Source organism: Scyliorhinus canicula, chromosome 13, assembly GCF_902713615.1.
Source record: "Scyliorhinus canicula chromosome 13, sScyCan1.1, whole genome shotgun sequence".
In the NCBI taxonomy this organism is placed as follows: domain Eukaryota; kingdom Metazoa; phylum Chordata; class Chondrichthyes; order Carcharhiniformes; family Scyliorhinidae; genus Scyliorhinus; species Scyliorhinus canicula.
The window spans coordinates 103,771,635-103,787,122 of NC_052158.1; the positions used below are offsets into that span (position 1 = coordinate 103,771,635).

Consider the following 15,488-nt stretch of genomic DNA (forward strand, 5'->3'; position numbering starts at 1 on the left):
CACCTCTAGAAGAGAGGGTCTCCCCAAACCATCTCCTCAAAAACAAAAGAACAAAGAGACAGAACCAACAACTCGCATTTCCTCCAGAGTTCAATGTCTCGAAAACTCCGTTGCCTCCTCTGGTGTCCCAAAATAATGCTCATGGCCGTAGTAAGCCACCCAAAGGTGGGCCAGACACAGCATCCCGAACTTCACCCCCTTCATCAAGAGGGCAGCCTTGACTCGGTTGAACTCAGCTCTCCTCTTGGCCAGTTCCGCACCCAGGCCTTGATATATTCTGAGCTTATTACCTTCCCAGGTACACCACCTCGTCTGCCTGGTCACCGCAAGACCTTCTCTTTATCTAGGAATGGACAGAGCCTCACCACCATCTCCTTGGCGGCTCGTTCATCTGCAGCTTCCTCATCAGCTCCCTATGCGCCCGGTCAACCTCCAAGGGCTGATCGACGGCCTCGTTCCCATCAACTGCTCCAGCATTTTGGCTACATATGAGCCAGTGTCCACTACCTCGATGCCCTCTGGCATCCCAACAATCCTTAAATTTTGTCTCCGGGAGAGGTTCTCCTATTCCTCCACCGTCTCCTTTGGCCGCTTCTGGATCTCCCTCATCATCCTGATCTAGGCCACCAATGAGGTAAGCCGCTCCTCATGCTTCCTCACCACTGCCTCCATTTTCTGGATCGCCTGGCTCCAGGTCTCCAGCCTCTGCTCCACCCGATCGGTCCCTGCTTTTAACAGGTCCACCACCTTCGCGAGGTCCTCCTGAGCCTCCCTTCTCTGCTGGCTAAACGTCTCATTGTCTCATTCAGGAAGTCCACCAGCTGCTCCATCTTTCACTGTGTCGCACAAAGAGTTTCTTGCTCTAGCAGCTCCTTTCTTCACCCACTTCTGGTCCACGAATCTATCCATTGACTCCACCAATGGAGTATAACTTTCCTCCACCACCTCTACACCTTTTTCCACATAAACATCTACCTAGCACATGGGGAAAAGGACCGGAAAACAAAAACACCTCGAGTGGGAGCTGCCAAATATGCAACCACTCACTCCACGGCCGCCACCGGCAGTCGGCTCCTCCATTATTGAGGATGGGAATGTTTGTCGAGCTGTAGCCTCCAATGAATTGTGTAATTGTCCAACCACCAATCACAGCTGGATGTGGCAGGACTCCTAGTAAAAACAAACACTTTTATTCCAATTGAAGGGTGTGCCATTTCCTGCGAAGAAAATTAATATATTTCTTCTCCCTGTGTCACCCCCACAACCCAAGATGTGCAGGTTAGGTGGATTGGCCACACTAAATTGCCCCTTAATTGAAAATAAATTGGGTATTCTAAATGTATTTTTAAAAAATTAATATATTTCACACACTTTGGGTGAACTGAGGTTTTCTTCACCAGATAGTTATCGGAGCAATTGTATTGTTGCCCAACAATAACAGCTCTTAACATAAAATGAATAAAACAAGCCAGTAAACAGATCTTGGAACATTATCTTGTGCATTTGTGTGGATATGTGTTTCAACACTTATAATGGGCGTATTTATCTGGAATTTCCTGTAGGGATTTCCCTGATTTCCTTCAATAGTATCAGCAGTAATGGTACAAATGGATGTTCGTGCCATATTGCTAGGGTATCTAACTTTGTTCCATGAAACTTACGGTAGGAAATAGGGTGAATCCCCTTGGAAATTGTACCCCATAGTCCATTTTAGTTCTGCATGCCGGGTTGCAGAATCAGGTAAACGGGCCATTATGTATTTTAGTAAATAAATGAATGCATCACTGTATAAAAATGAATATCTTATGTTTGCATGAATAGAAGCTTATGTCATAGGGCAGCACAGTGGTTAGCACTCTGGCTTCACAGCACCAGGTTCCCAGGTTCGATTCCTGGCTGGGTCACTATCTGTGCGGAGTCTGCACGTTCTCCCTGTGCCTGCTCCGGTTTCTTCCCACTCGTCCCAAAAGATGTGCTGTTAGGTAATTTGGACATTCTGAATTCTCCCTCTGTGTACCCGAACAGGCACCGGAATGTGGCGACTCGGGGCTTTTCACAGTAACTTCATTGCAATGTCAGCCTACTTGTGATGATAAAGATTATGATTAATTTCAGCTCAGAATATTCACTTTGACTGTAATTCTATTTTGCATTTTGAAATGGAATGTAAAGTGAATGTTAACTGTTGACTAATTTGTGAACTGATTACAGTATTAATTTTGTTAATGGTTTTGTATTCGCTGCAGACTGCACTGATATTTTATGATCTTAAGTAAAATGGTATTTAATTGCATCTCTCCTACAGGTTATTTATGGGCATTATATTTGCTTTGGTGGTTTTTTGGACACCGATGGTGAAACAGGGCACAGAGTTTCCTGTTTATTATTATGGAGTACTGCTGTTCAGTTATGCCTTACATCAGGTGAGTAAGTGTATTCATTATGACTACAGGTATCTGAACCTAGGAGCAGTCCCTGGTGTTCATATTCAAAAGGAGTTGCTAACATCTTGTTAACATAAAAAAATAGACCTGGGTTGGAATAGAAAATAAGAACTGGAGATTATTGCTCCAGTATGGTCTTGTTGCTCAACATTTAAGATTTAAAAAAATAAAGAGTACCCAAATCTTTTTTTCCAATTAAAGGCCATTTAGCGCGACCAATTCACCTACCCGACACATCTTTGGGTTGTGGGGGTGAGACCCATGCAGATACTGGGCGAATGTGCAAACCCCACACGAACAATGACCCAGAGCTGGGATCAAACCCGGGTCCAAGGTGCCGTGAGGCAGCAGTGCTAACCACTGCACCACCTTGCTGCCCTAACATTTAAGATCTGTTTTCCTTTTTTTACGGTGTGTTTTCTTCTGCCACCAACTGATACTGACAGCATAATGTAGCTGTGGGTCTGATCTGTTCTTCTATAATTCTTGCTTAATGGGCTATTTGATGATGCCTGGTTCAAAGTATGTCCAAGTTTACAATTCTCCCTCTGTGTACCCGAACAGGCGCCGGAATGTGGCGACTCGGGGCTTTTCAGAGTAACTTCATTGCAATGTCAGCCTACTTGTGATGATAAAGATTATGATTAATTTCAGCTCAAAATATTCACTTTGACTGTAATTCTATTTTGCATTTTGAAATGGAATGTAAAGTGAATGTTAACTGTTGACTAATTTGTGAACCGATTACAGTATTTTGTTAATGGTTTTGTATTCGCTGCAGATTGATTTTATGATCATTTGATCAAGCTCACATTTCAATTCTGGTAAAGGTGCCTCGCAACTAGACATAGATTAATGCTCACTGATTGGGCAGCACGGTAGCATGGTGGTTAGCATAAATGCTTCACAGCTCCAGGGTCCCAGGTTCGATTCCCGGCTGGGTCACTGTCTGTGCGGAGTCTGCACGTCCTCCCCGTGTGTGCGTGGGTTTCCTCTGGGTGCTCCGGTTTCCTCCCACAGTCCAAAGATGTGCAGGTTAGGTGGATTGGCCATGCTAAATTGCCCATAGTGTCCTAAAAAGTAAGGTTAAGGGGGGGGGGGGGGGGGGGGTTGTTGGGTTACGGGTATAGGGTGGATACGTGGGTTTGAGTATGGTGATCATGGCTCGGCACAACATTGAGGGCCGAAGGGCCTGTTCTGTGCTGCACTGTTCTATGTTCTATGATTAAACAATCAAAATCAATATAGGTCTGGTGAATGTTGATAGAATCATAGAATTTACAGTGCAGAAGAAGGCCATATGGTCCATCGAGTCTGCACCGGCTCTTGGAAAGAGCACCCTACTTAAGCCCACACATCCACCCTATCCTGTAACCCTATCCCGTAACCCAGCAACCCCACCTAACCTAAGGGCAATTTATCATGGCCAATCTACCTAACCTGCACATCTTTGGACTGGAGGAAACCGGAGCACCCGGAAGAAACCCACGCACACACTGCAAGAGTGTGCAGACCCCGCACAGACAGTCACCCAAGCTGGGAATCGACCTGGGACCCTGGAGCTGTGAAACAACTGTGCTAACCACTGTGCTGCCCTGCTAACCACTGTGCTACCGTGCCACCATGTTATGACTTAATCTGTTCTGAATCGGACTGGAGAAATGTATGGGAAGGTAAATCTGTAAATCATCTTGACCTTCGAAGGAAGGGGAAATCATTGTCCTACTTGTGCATCTCACGTCATCCAGTTAAGAGTTGTGTTAAACTTGAAGTTAGTTACTGCATGCTTACCTTGAGATGCAGAGAAATTAGTTCAGTTAGGAAGAATTTCAAAATGATTTTTTTTTTTAAATAGCTGGAGAGCAAAGTAACATCAGTAGAATTGTTTCAGGCCTATCTTAATCATTTTTACATAGATTGTACATGTTTCAAACTTATATTCTGCACTGTTGAAGAGAGAGATACTTGAGGCACCCATACCTGAACTGAAGGACGAGAGGGATTAGACTCAACAGCATGATCAATTGTTAAGAAATTATGATCTGGTGTATCTTATTCACTGAATATAACCTTGCATTTCCCCTTTTTCTGTATCTAATTTTAATTAAATGATTCCAAGATTTTTCCCCTCCACCATTCTCCGTGGAAATCCATTCCAAGTGTTAGTCACTCGACCCCTGACTTCCTTTTACTATTGTGGACCTCTGTCTGCTTCTCCCACTTACATTTTGAAGAGTAATCTGGATTATTTTTTTCCATGATGTTCATTATCCTTTATACCTTTAGTGTCATACATAGATATTCCACTTTTTCTTCCTATGTGCAATACTTTCCACTTTCCACTGTATCTGCCATTATTAGGCCTACTCAATTTATTCACGTTATTCTGTAATTTCCAGCCTATTTTCGTTATTCTGTCCCCTCAAGGTTTACATATGTATGAGTTTGTGAATCTACGGCATTCTTGAAAATAAGAAACAGTTTTGATTCCAATATATATGTCCAAATAAAGCTGTGGAAAGAAATATAGTTAAAGCTTTTTACAAGGATCCAGTTAAAATTAAAATTAAAACCTAGCTTTTTGCTGATCATTATGAGCATGAGGCAGCACGGTGGTTAGCACTGCTGCCTCACAGCGCCAGGGTCCCGAGTTCAATTCCAGCCTTGGGTCACGAGTTCAATTCCAGCCTTGGGTCACTGTGCGGAGTCTGCATGTTCTCCCCGTGTCTGCGGATTTTTTTCCGGGTACTCTGTTTTCTTCCCACAGTCCAATGATGTGCAGGTTAGATGGATTGGCCATGCTAAATTGCCCTTAGTGTCCAACGGTTAGGTGCGGTTACTGGATTACGGGGGGTGGGGGCGAGGCCTAGGTAGGATGCTCTTTCAGAGGGTCGGTGCAGACCTAATAGGTCGAATAGCCTCCTTCTGCAATGTAGTGTTTATATAATTCTGCTAATTTTAGGGCAGCACGGTAGCACAAGTGGATGGCATTGTGGCTTCACAGCGCCAGGATCCCAGGTTCAATTTCCTGCTGGGTCACTGTCTGTGCGGAGTCTGCACGTTCTCCCCATGTGTCTGTGGGATTCCTCCCATAGTCAAAGACATGCAGGTTAGGTGGATTGACCATGATAAATTGCCCTTAGTGACCAAAAAGGTTAGGAGGGGTTATTGGGTTATGGGGATGGAGTGGAAGTGAGGGTTTAAGTGGGTCGGTGCAGACTCGATGGGCTGAATGGCTCCTTCTACACACCATGTTCTATTATGTGAAGTTCATTATAGATTTTTAAAAGGCAATTTATTTGGAATTACATTACACTATTTGTCTAATATGTTACTGAGATTTTTTAATCCCTTCCTTTAGGTGACTGTCTATAGCATATATGTTGCAATCATGGCATTTAATGCTAAAATTAGTGATCCTTCGATTGGAGGAACATACATGACTTTATTGAATACTATTTCTAATCTTGCTGGAAACTGGCCAGCTACATTAGCTCTTTGGATGGTGGACCCACTTACAATCAAGAAGTGCATAGGTGCACCTGAACAAAGTTGTCGATCTGCAATTGATTCTGAAGTGAGTTTGCATTTTCTAAAACTAAAAATGGTTGATCTATAGTATGGTTTGTGTGGTGTTCTTTCCGATGCAACCAAATTTACAACAAATCAGTTTTCTGATAGTAAACTTGAAACATTCATTCTCCAACTTCTTTTGCCCCTAACAGCTTTGTGCAAAATCAGGTGGTTCTTGTTCAGTCACAACTGATGGCTACTATGTGGAATCTGCATTATGCATTTGTATTGGACTCGCATGGTGGCTCCACTATGGAAACAAATTCAGAAATCTGCAAGATGAGCACCCATCCACGTGGCAGTGCAAGAGGAATAATTGAGGTCCCCATGAATGAACTTCTGGTGTTTAATTAAATTTGAGATCTCTTGACCAGTTTTGAAGGAATAATATACAATAAGAGATTTTATTCAGTTTTATACATGCCATTTTGACTATGGTTATTACAAGTGATGATTGTATGTATCGTACTGATTTTGATCAGGCTTTTGTTTGCTTTGGTTAAAGTAAAAACTGCCTATGCAATAGCACCCACTACATAGGTAGAGATAGGCAAATCAATTTGCATTGTTTCAGGTGCCAAATAAAACAAATCACAATATATTTTCTTACTTTTCTGTGAGACTCAGAAAGCTCATACCTATTTTTCATTTGGTTTATGTAACCAACAGATCATTTGTAACAGCTATAAGTTATATAGTAACTCTTTAACAACACTTTGTACTGAAGAATTTAATCTACAATTTTACATTGTATTTTAAATGGCCTTTGCTTTCTGCATAGTAGAGCTATAGATTCTTGTTTGCAGTGCTTTGATATTCTGTATGCAAAACATTTGACCCATTTTAAAAAAAAATGGTGTCATCAGATTTCTGTCTTGGAAGTTACACAACAGGATTAGGCCATGTCAAAACATAACTGAAGTGATGTTGTGCAGTGTTTTTGAGTACCAGTAGATGGTATTTTATCATACCTAGCTAAAAGATTTCAACCATTGGTTTACTGAATATCAGTGTTTCACAAGTGTCTCACTTAATCCATTGCGTACTTCAAAGGGCGACATTCCTTATTAATGCAATACATCCTTAAAGCCGAAATGAGAATAGGCTGGGCCAAAAAGCAATTGTGCATTCTGATATATTTTACTGTACACTTGATTATGTTTGTATGTGAGTAAGCTTCATTGATAGGTACTGTTATATTTGACAATTAATGGCTCCTCCAGGCACATCAGGGGAAATGACCATGGAGCTTTAAATAATTTTCAAAGCAGAAACATTGCCGGTAATTTTCAATTTCATTGCTTGGGTGAATAATGGCAGATTGCTGGCCTGCTATAGAAATTGGATGTGCTCTGCCAGTTTACACGTTAAATGGTGAAGGTGAAAATTATGCCCAGTGTTTTGTTTCCGTAATACCTGAGCCAATTGTTTAATAGTACAATCAACTGCAGTTAATAATTATATACTTCTCTTGTCTCAAAGGTTAAACTTTGATACCCTGCTTGTAGCATTCATGCATTCTTGAATTCTCTCTCTTCCTATTTGGAAAAAGTCAATTCAATGAGTTAAGGTAATTCTACAAATATTTCAATGAACATATTTTCCAAAATCAATTTACTTCTATTACTTTTTGTTTTCAATTTTATTTTATTTAGATGACCTAATTAATTTTTTTCCAATTAGGGGCAATTTAGTGTGGCCAATTCACTTACCTTACACATCTTTTGGGTTGTGGGGGTGAGACCCACGCAGACACTGGGAGAATGTGCAAATTCCGCATGGATCGAACCCTGGTCCTCGGCGCTGTGAGGCAGCAGTGCTCACCATGCACCACCATGTCACCCTATTTGAATTCTATTATGTACAATATAGTGGGGAAAGTTGCATCAAATGAGACTTGCATAAAATCAGAAGAGCTGCACTTGATTAAGTAGCCGAACTAAAGTTTGCAATCTGCACAACAAGGGTTCCATTTAAAATAATCCGATCTGTCTGTAATCCTTATTGTAAATCAAATTCTTTTAATACTGTTACATGTTAAAGAATTAAAATGAAGGCTATGTTGCAACCGGGAGATGTCAGTATTGATTCAATTATATCAGAGGGACATCATTCAGTTTTAATAGATTGAAGTCAAAATGTGGTGGGTTCAAGCCCTTGGGAGTACATAACCCTAGCCTAAAATTATGGGGCAGCAATGGAGATGCCATCTTTTGAATAAAATGCTGAACAGAGACACTGTTCCGGTGGCTGTGGTAAATACTATAGCATGAGCATGATCTGAAGAAGAGTGGGGAGTATTGCAGTGTTCCAACCAAATTCCTCCATCACCCAAAACTACCAAGAATAGCTGAACTGGTTATTCAGCTTATTAGCCATTTGTTGGATATTGCTGTGTGCAAATTAGCTGCTACATTTGGCTCCATAAGAATGGAAAAGTAATTTATTGACTGAGCTTCTTTGTGGGATTCTGATGTAAGAATTCTTACAACACCAGGTTAAATCCAACATGTTTGTTTCAAACACTAGCTTTCGGAGCACTGCTCCTTCCTCATTCACCTGAGGAAGGAGCAGTGCTCCGAAAGCTAGTGTTTGAAACAAACATGTTGGACTTTAACCTGGTGTTGCAAGACTTCTTACTGTGCTCATCCCAGTCCAATGCCGGCATCTCCACATCATGATATTCTGATGTGATGGGCATTATTTTTGGAAACTTTGCAAGCATAAAGCCACAGATATTTTGATCATCAAAGTTGCTTGTGAACTTTTTATTTAATATTGACATTCCTACCTGTACTTAATGATCTTGCTTACACAATTTATGTTGCTTTTTATATTTTGATATTTCAGTTTATTTAGATTTGTTTGTTCTAAATCATAAAGACAAAACTTTAAAATTGCTTGATTGAATTATTCTATTTATTTTTCCAATTTAACTGCAGTATCCTAATTAATGGCAATGCACATTTTGTTCATATTTCTCCATTCTTGTATAATTTGATTGATTTGATCATCTTTAGTGTCGCAAGTAGACTTACATTAACACTACAATTAAGTCTCTGTGAAAAGCACCACATTCCAGCCCCTGTTCGGGTACACGGGGAGAATTCAGAATGTCCAACATACCCAACAGCACGTCTTTCAGGACTTGTGGGAGGAAACCAGCCTACCCAGAGGAAACCCACGCAGACACAGGCAGAATGTGCAGACTCCACAAAGAGAGCCAAGCTGGAATCGAACCTGGGACCCCAGTGTGCTAACCACTGCGCTACCGTGCCACCGTACATACTCCCATTTAAACTCAGATAACATTTCCTATTGGATTTCTGAAATTGAAGGATCATCATTTACCTGTAACATTTTCCTGTAGCAATATCCGGCACTCTAATGGGAATTTGTGTTTAATCACATGAATGTGTGACTGTTAGCTATGTGGTGTACCTTCCTTTTTAAGTCACTTAAACTGATGATGAAAAATACTCTGTGCTGAAGTTGCTAAAATTTCTAATATTTAAAATTAGATTTTAAATACTTTTTAAATGTAGTTCACAATGATTGCATTGTCTTTGTGTCTTTTAATGCCATCCCTAAAGTTACTCCACGAAGGCCGTAGCCTTTCCCAGAGTTCTTTGTTTGGACAATTATTAGTCCAGAGCTAATTGTACATTGAGTTATGAACCAATTCAATATACCTAATTGCTGCTGAAGTATCGTGATACTATTTGGTCTTCTGAATTGCTGAAATATTTTTCTTCAATTTTTGTTATAACTTTTTTAAATTAGTTGAAGAAAAACTGAGGATGAATTTTAAAAGCATTTTCAGGTTAAGTTTATTTACATTTTAACTAGAAAGGCTCTTTGTGTTAGAATTTGTTGGTGTGGACAGAATTTAGTATGTTTTGAATTAATGTGTGACACAAATTAACAATGAGGAAGTAATCAGAAAAACAAAATTCAATGTTCAGAGATCTCTTGGAAAGCACAAACCAATTGTAGCAGACATGGGATTTGCCCAAAACACTCTCTTCAGGCCTATACTCTTCCCCCTCTCCCCTTCATTGCTGATAGATTGCAGGAAAACACTAAGGAGGCAAATCCCACACATCTTGTGCCAACTGCTAGGTTCAGGCTTCCACAATGATGTCAGATGAAAAGAGTCCCCCACCCCCTCCCAACCTTGCTGTCAAATCTCCACAACTCCATTGCAGTAATGACAAATTCAGGATCCCTACTCTAGTTTGCCAAACTCTTAGCTGATTCCTTTGCCAGTAAGGCATCGAATCAAGACTCCCAATGCAGCAAAGGGTTTTCTGCATTGGCTCGAAGCACAACTTAGGTTAATAATTGCGACAACGAATAAACGGGCATCGTGCGACTATCAACAGGCAGGACTGTTCCCTTCCAGTTGGGGAACACTTCAGCAGTCAAGGACATTCAGCCTCTGATCTCCGGGTCAGCATTCTACAAGGAGGCCTTCAGGAGACGCGACAACGCAAAATTGCTGAGCAAAAACTTATAGCTAAGTTCCGCACGCATGAATGCGAACTCAACCGGGATCTGGGATTCATGTCGCATTACATTCGGCCCCCACCAACAAGCCTGGACTTGCAGAGGCCTACCGACTGAACTGGCTTGGGACAATTCACACCTCTTTAACCTGGAGTTACCTCTCTCTCTGCATCTTTGATGATTTGATTGCCTGCAGGTGCTCGCATTCCGGGGCATCTCTGACTGTGTCTATATAAACATTTCTGGAACAAGCCTTTCCATTCACCTGAAGAAGGAGCCGTGCTCCGAAAGCTCGTGTTTGAAACAAACCTGTTGGACTTTAACCTGGTGTTGTAAGACTTCTTACTGTGCTCACCCCAGTCCAACGCCGGCATCTCCACATCTAGGTTAATAATAACCTTTATTATTGTCACAAGAAGGGGACTTCCGGTGGCGGCAATGAGTGAGTGAGCCGCACATTCGGTGGCTCTCTGGCGGGCTTTGAGGACCTGGTTCCCCGGTTTTGCGGGACTGTGGAGCGCTGAAAGGATGGCCACGGAGGTGCTGAGGAGCGAGCAGAGCTGTATGGAACAGTGGGAGAGCAGAAAGCAGCGAAAACGGGAGAGGAAGGGACAAAGGCAAGGTGCAGGGGAAGCTGACCCGGGAGCAAAGATGGCGGACCTCGGACCCGGCGATCCAGCAAGCGCTGGAAAACATGCTGCAGGTGATTAAAAGCAGTTTTGATTCGTTGAAGTGGGATAACTTGGACCCACTTCAGAAGGCAGTGGATCAGTTGAACCAGAGACTGGATGCCCAGGACGAAAATGTTAAGGAGCTGGGAGATGCAGTGGAGGAGCAGGCGGACGCGCAGATGATTGCTGCGTTAGAAGTTGATGGGTTGAAGGAGAGACAGAGAAGACTGTTGGACAGAGTAGAGGAGCTGGAAAATAGAGCCCGTAGACAAAATCTGAGGATCGTCGGCCTCCCAGAGGGGACTGAGGGAGCTGATGCTACAGCGTTTGTGGCAGACCCATTGATGCAGCTGATGGGGGCTGAAACCTTTCCGCAACCGCCAGAGCTGGAGGGGGTACATAGAGTACAGGCGAGACAGATGTGTCTGGGGGGGTCCCCCGTCCCGTCCCCCCCCCTCCCCGGTCCGATGGTGATCAGGTTCCACAGGTTTGTGGCGAAGGAGTGGGTGCTGCAGTGGGCAAAGAGCACTAAAAGCAGCACGTGGAATAACAGTGTTCTTCGCATTTATCAGGACCTAAGCCAGGAGGTGGCCATGCGGCGAGCAGATTCCTTATAGTAAGGGGCAAGCTGGAGGGGAGAAGAGAGGTGCTGGTGAACATATATGCTCCGAACTGGGACGATGTTGACTTTATCAAAAGAGTGCTGGGGAAGATCCCGGACCTAGACTCGAGTAAGTTGATAATGAGGGGGGACTTTAATACGGTCCTTGACCCGGGGCTGGACCGGTCATGTCCCAGAACGAGTAGAGTTCCAGAAATGGCAAGGGAGCTGAAAGGGTTCATGGAGCAAATGGGGGCAGTGGACCCATGGAGAGCCAGACAGCCGACGGGAAGGGGCTATGTTCATAAAGTATATTCTAGGATTGATTTTTTAAAATCTTGAGCAGGGACTGTGTAGGGGAGGTAAAGAATACGGAATACTCAGCAATCACTATCTCGGACCATGCCCTGCATTGGGTGGACCTGCAGGTCGGGGGGGGCGAATTACCAACGCCCGCAGTGGAGGTTAGACGTAGGATTGTTGTCGGAGGAGGGGGATATGTGAGAGACTTCAGAAGTGTATGCAAAATTACTTGCAGGGGACGGGGGAGGTTTCAGCAGCGACCCTGTGGGAGGCGCTGAAGGCAGTAGTGAGGGGGGAGATGATCTCAATTCGGGCTCACAGGGCCAGAGCAGAAATGGACAGATTGGTTAGGGAGATTTACCGGATAGACGAGCATGCGGGGTCCCCGGGGGATGACCTACTCGGGGAGTGACGGAGATTGCAGGCGGAACTGGGGGTGCTATCCACGAGTAGGGCCGTGGAACAACTTAGGAAGGCGAGGGGAGTGGTGTATGAGCATGGGGAGAAGGCCAGCAGATTGCTAGCTCAGCAACTCAGGAAGAGGGAGGCAGCCAGGGAAATAAGTAGAGTGGTTGATGGGGAGGGGAGCAGAATGGAGGACCCGGCAGGACTGAATAAGGTATTTCGGGACTTCTATAGTAAGCTGTACACTTCAGAACCCCCGGAAGAGCCGGACTACCTTCCCAAAAGTAGGCGGGGGACTAGTGGACGGGCTGGGGGCCCCGATTAGAGCGGAGGAGGTATTGGGGGGCCTAAAGGCCAAGCAGTCAGGGAAAGCCCCGGGGCCAGATGGATACCCAGTAGAGTTTTAGAAGAATTTCCTGGAGATAGTGGGCCGGTCCTGACTAGGGTTTTTAATGAAGCAAGGGACAGGGGGACCCTGCCGTCGACGATGTCGCAAGTCACCATCTCGCTGATATTGAAGCGGGACAAGGACCTGGAATCCTGCGCGTCATACAGGCCAATCTCCCTGATCAATGTGGATGCCAAGGTCCTGGCGATTAGAATTGAGGACTGCGTACCGGAGGTGATTGGGGATGATCAGACAGGGTTTGTGAAAGGCAGGCAGCTGACAGCTAACTTGAGAAGATTGCTTAATGTGATCATGATGCCCCCGATGGGCAAGGAGGTGGAGGTAATGGTGGCAATGGATGCTGAGAAGGCCTTCGACGGGGTGGAGTGGGGCTATTTGTAGCAGGTGCTTGGACGGTTTGGGTTTGGGGAGGGACTGGTTAATTGGGTCAGACTATTGTACCAGGCCCCAAAAGCTAGCATTAGGACGAACAGGATGTCAGATTATTTCAGACTACAGCGCGGGACCAGACAGCGACGCCCACTCTCCCCGTTGCTGTTCGCACTGGCCATAGAGCCATTGGCGATTGCGTTGAGAGCTGCGAAGGGGTGGAATGGAATGACGGGGGGAGGGGGGGACGGAACATAGGGTGTCTCTCTATTCAGATGACCTGCTCCTGTACGTATCGGACCCACTGGCCAGGATGGAAAATATACTGGAAACATTGAGGAAGTTCAGCCGGTTCTCAGGTTACAAATTAAATATGGCCGAGAGTGAGATGTTTGTGGTGCAGGCAAGGGGCCAGGAGAATAGACTAAAGGAGCTGCCATTTAGGCTGGTTGGGGAAAGTTTCCGGTACTTGGGGATACAGGTGGCGCGAGACTGGGGCAGGTTGCATAAGTTAAATTTGACTAGAGTGGTGGAACAAATGAAGAGGGAGTTTCGGAGATGGGATGCACTCCCGCTGTCACTGCCGGGGAGGGTGCAGACTGTAAAGATAACAATCCTCCCTAGATTCCTGTTCATCTTCCAGTGCCCCCCGATCTTTATCTCACGGTCCTTCTTCAAAAGGACTGGCAAAATCATCATGAGCTTTGTCTGGACGGGAAAATTCCCGCGGGTGAAGAAGGCGATGCTTGAAAGGAGCCGCAGCGAGGGAGGACTGGCATTGCCGAGTCTGATCAACTACTACTGGGCGGCTAACATAGCCATGATAAGGAAGTGGATGGTCGGTACAGGGTCTATCTGGGAGCGAGTGGAGGCGGCTTCGTGCAGGGGCAGCAGTTTGGCAGCCCTAGTCATGGCTCCCCTACCACTGTCGCCGGCCAGGTACTCTACCAGCCCGGTAGTGGGGGCAGCCCTGCGGATATGGGGCCAGTGGAGGAGGCATGTTGGGGAGGTGGGTGCGTTGGTCTGGGCTCCAATATGTGATAACCATCGATTCGCCCCGGGAACATGGATGGAGGGTTTCGAACATGGCGGCGGGCGGGGTTGAGGAGGGTGGGCAATATGCTCCTGGAGGGGAGCTTTGGGAGTCTGGGGTTTGGAGGAGAAATTTGGGCTGGTAAGGGGAAATGACTTTAGGTAGTTACAGATGCGGGACTTTGTACGCAGACAGGTCCTATTCTTCCCACCCCTCCCGCCAATAGGGATCCAGGACAGAATAGTCTCTAGAGGAGAAGTAGGAGAGGGTAGAGTTTTGGATATTTACAAGGTGCTCATGAAGGGGGAAGAGTCCCAGACGGAGGAACTGAAACTCAAATGGGAGGAGGAGCTTGGCGGGGAGATGGAGGACGGGCTGTGGGCGGAAGCCCTGAGCAGGGTAAACTCAACCGTAACATGTGCCAGGCTCTGCCTGATTCAATGTTCAGTCGTTCACCGGACCCACATGACGGTAGCGCTGATGAGCAAATTCTTTGGGGTAGAGGACAAGCGTGCTAGATGCGTGGGAGGACCAGCGAACCACGTTCACATGTTTTGGGCATGTCCTAAGCTTAGGGGGTACTGGGAGGGATTTACGGGGGTCATGGGGTGTTGAAAACAAGGGTCGTGATGAGTCCAGGGGTGGCAATTTTCGGGATTTCGGAAGACCCGGGAGTCCAGGGGGAGAAAGAGGCCGATGTTCTGGCCTTTGCTTTCCTAATAGCCCGGCGGCGAATACTGCTGGCATGGAGGGACTCAAAACCCCGGAAGACCGAACTATGGCTTTCAGACATGTCAAGTTTTCTGGGTATGGAAAAAATTATGTTCGCCTTTAGTGGATCTGTACTGGGGTTCGCCTGAAGGTGGCAACCATTCATCGACTTCTTCGTGGGAGAATGAACGTCAGCGGTGGGGGGGGGATAAATAGATGGATAGTGTCTATGGGAGAGGAGCGGGTATGTGCATTATGGTTTGATTGAAGTATTGGTTTTCCGTTGATGTTTGCATATTTCTGTTATCTGTAACTGTTTACAATGCCAAAAAATACCTCAATAAAATTGTTTGTTAAAAAAAATTATTGTCACAAGAAGGCTTATATTAATACTACAAGGAAGTTACAGTAAAAGTCCCCTCGTCGCCACACTCCAGCGCCTGTTCGGATACAAATGAAA

At 45.0% G+C, this 15,488-nt stretch overlaps 1 protein-coding gene across 2 annotated transcripts in view; it reads left to right on the plus strand.

Annotated features, from left to right (window-relative positions):
• Nucleotides 1-8,917, plus strand: part of slc33a1 (solute carrier family 33 member 1) — a 47,105-nt gene extending 38,188 nt beyond the window's left edge. For both annotated transcript variants that reach the window (XM_038815755.1, XM_038815756.1), the window contains 3 exons: nucleotides 2,306-2,423; nucleotides 5,806-6,021; nucleotides 6,170-8,917. In XM_038815755.1, coding sequence (XP_038671683.1) covers nucleotides 2,306-2,423; nucleotides 5,806-6,021; nucleotides 6,170-6,337 — 502 coding nt within the window. In that variant the 3' untranslated portion in view covers nucleotides 6,338-8,917. The remainder of the gene's footprint in view (nucleotides 1-2,305; nucleotides 2,424-5,805; nucleotides 6,022-6,169) is intronic.
• Nucleotides 8,918-15,488: the final 6,571 nt, after the last annotated feature.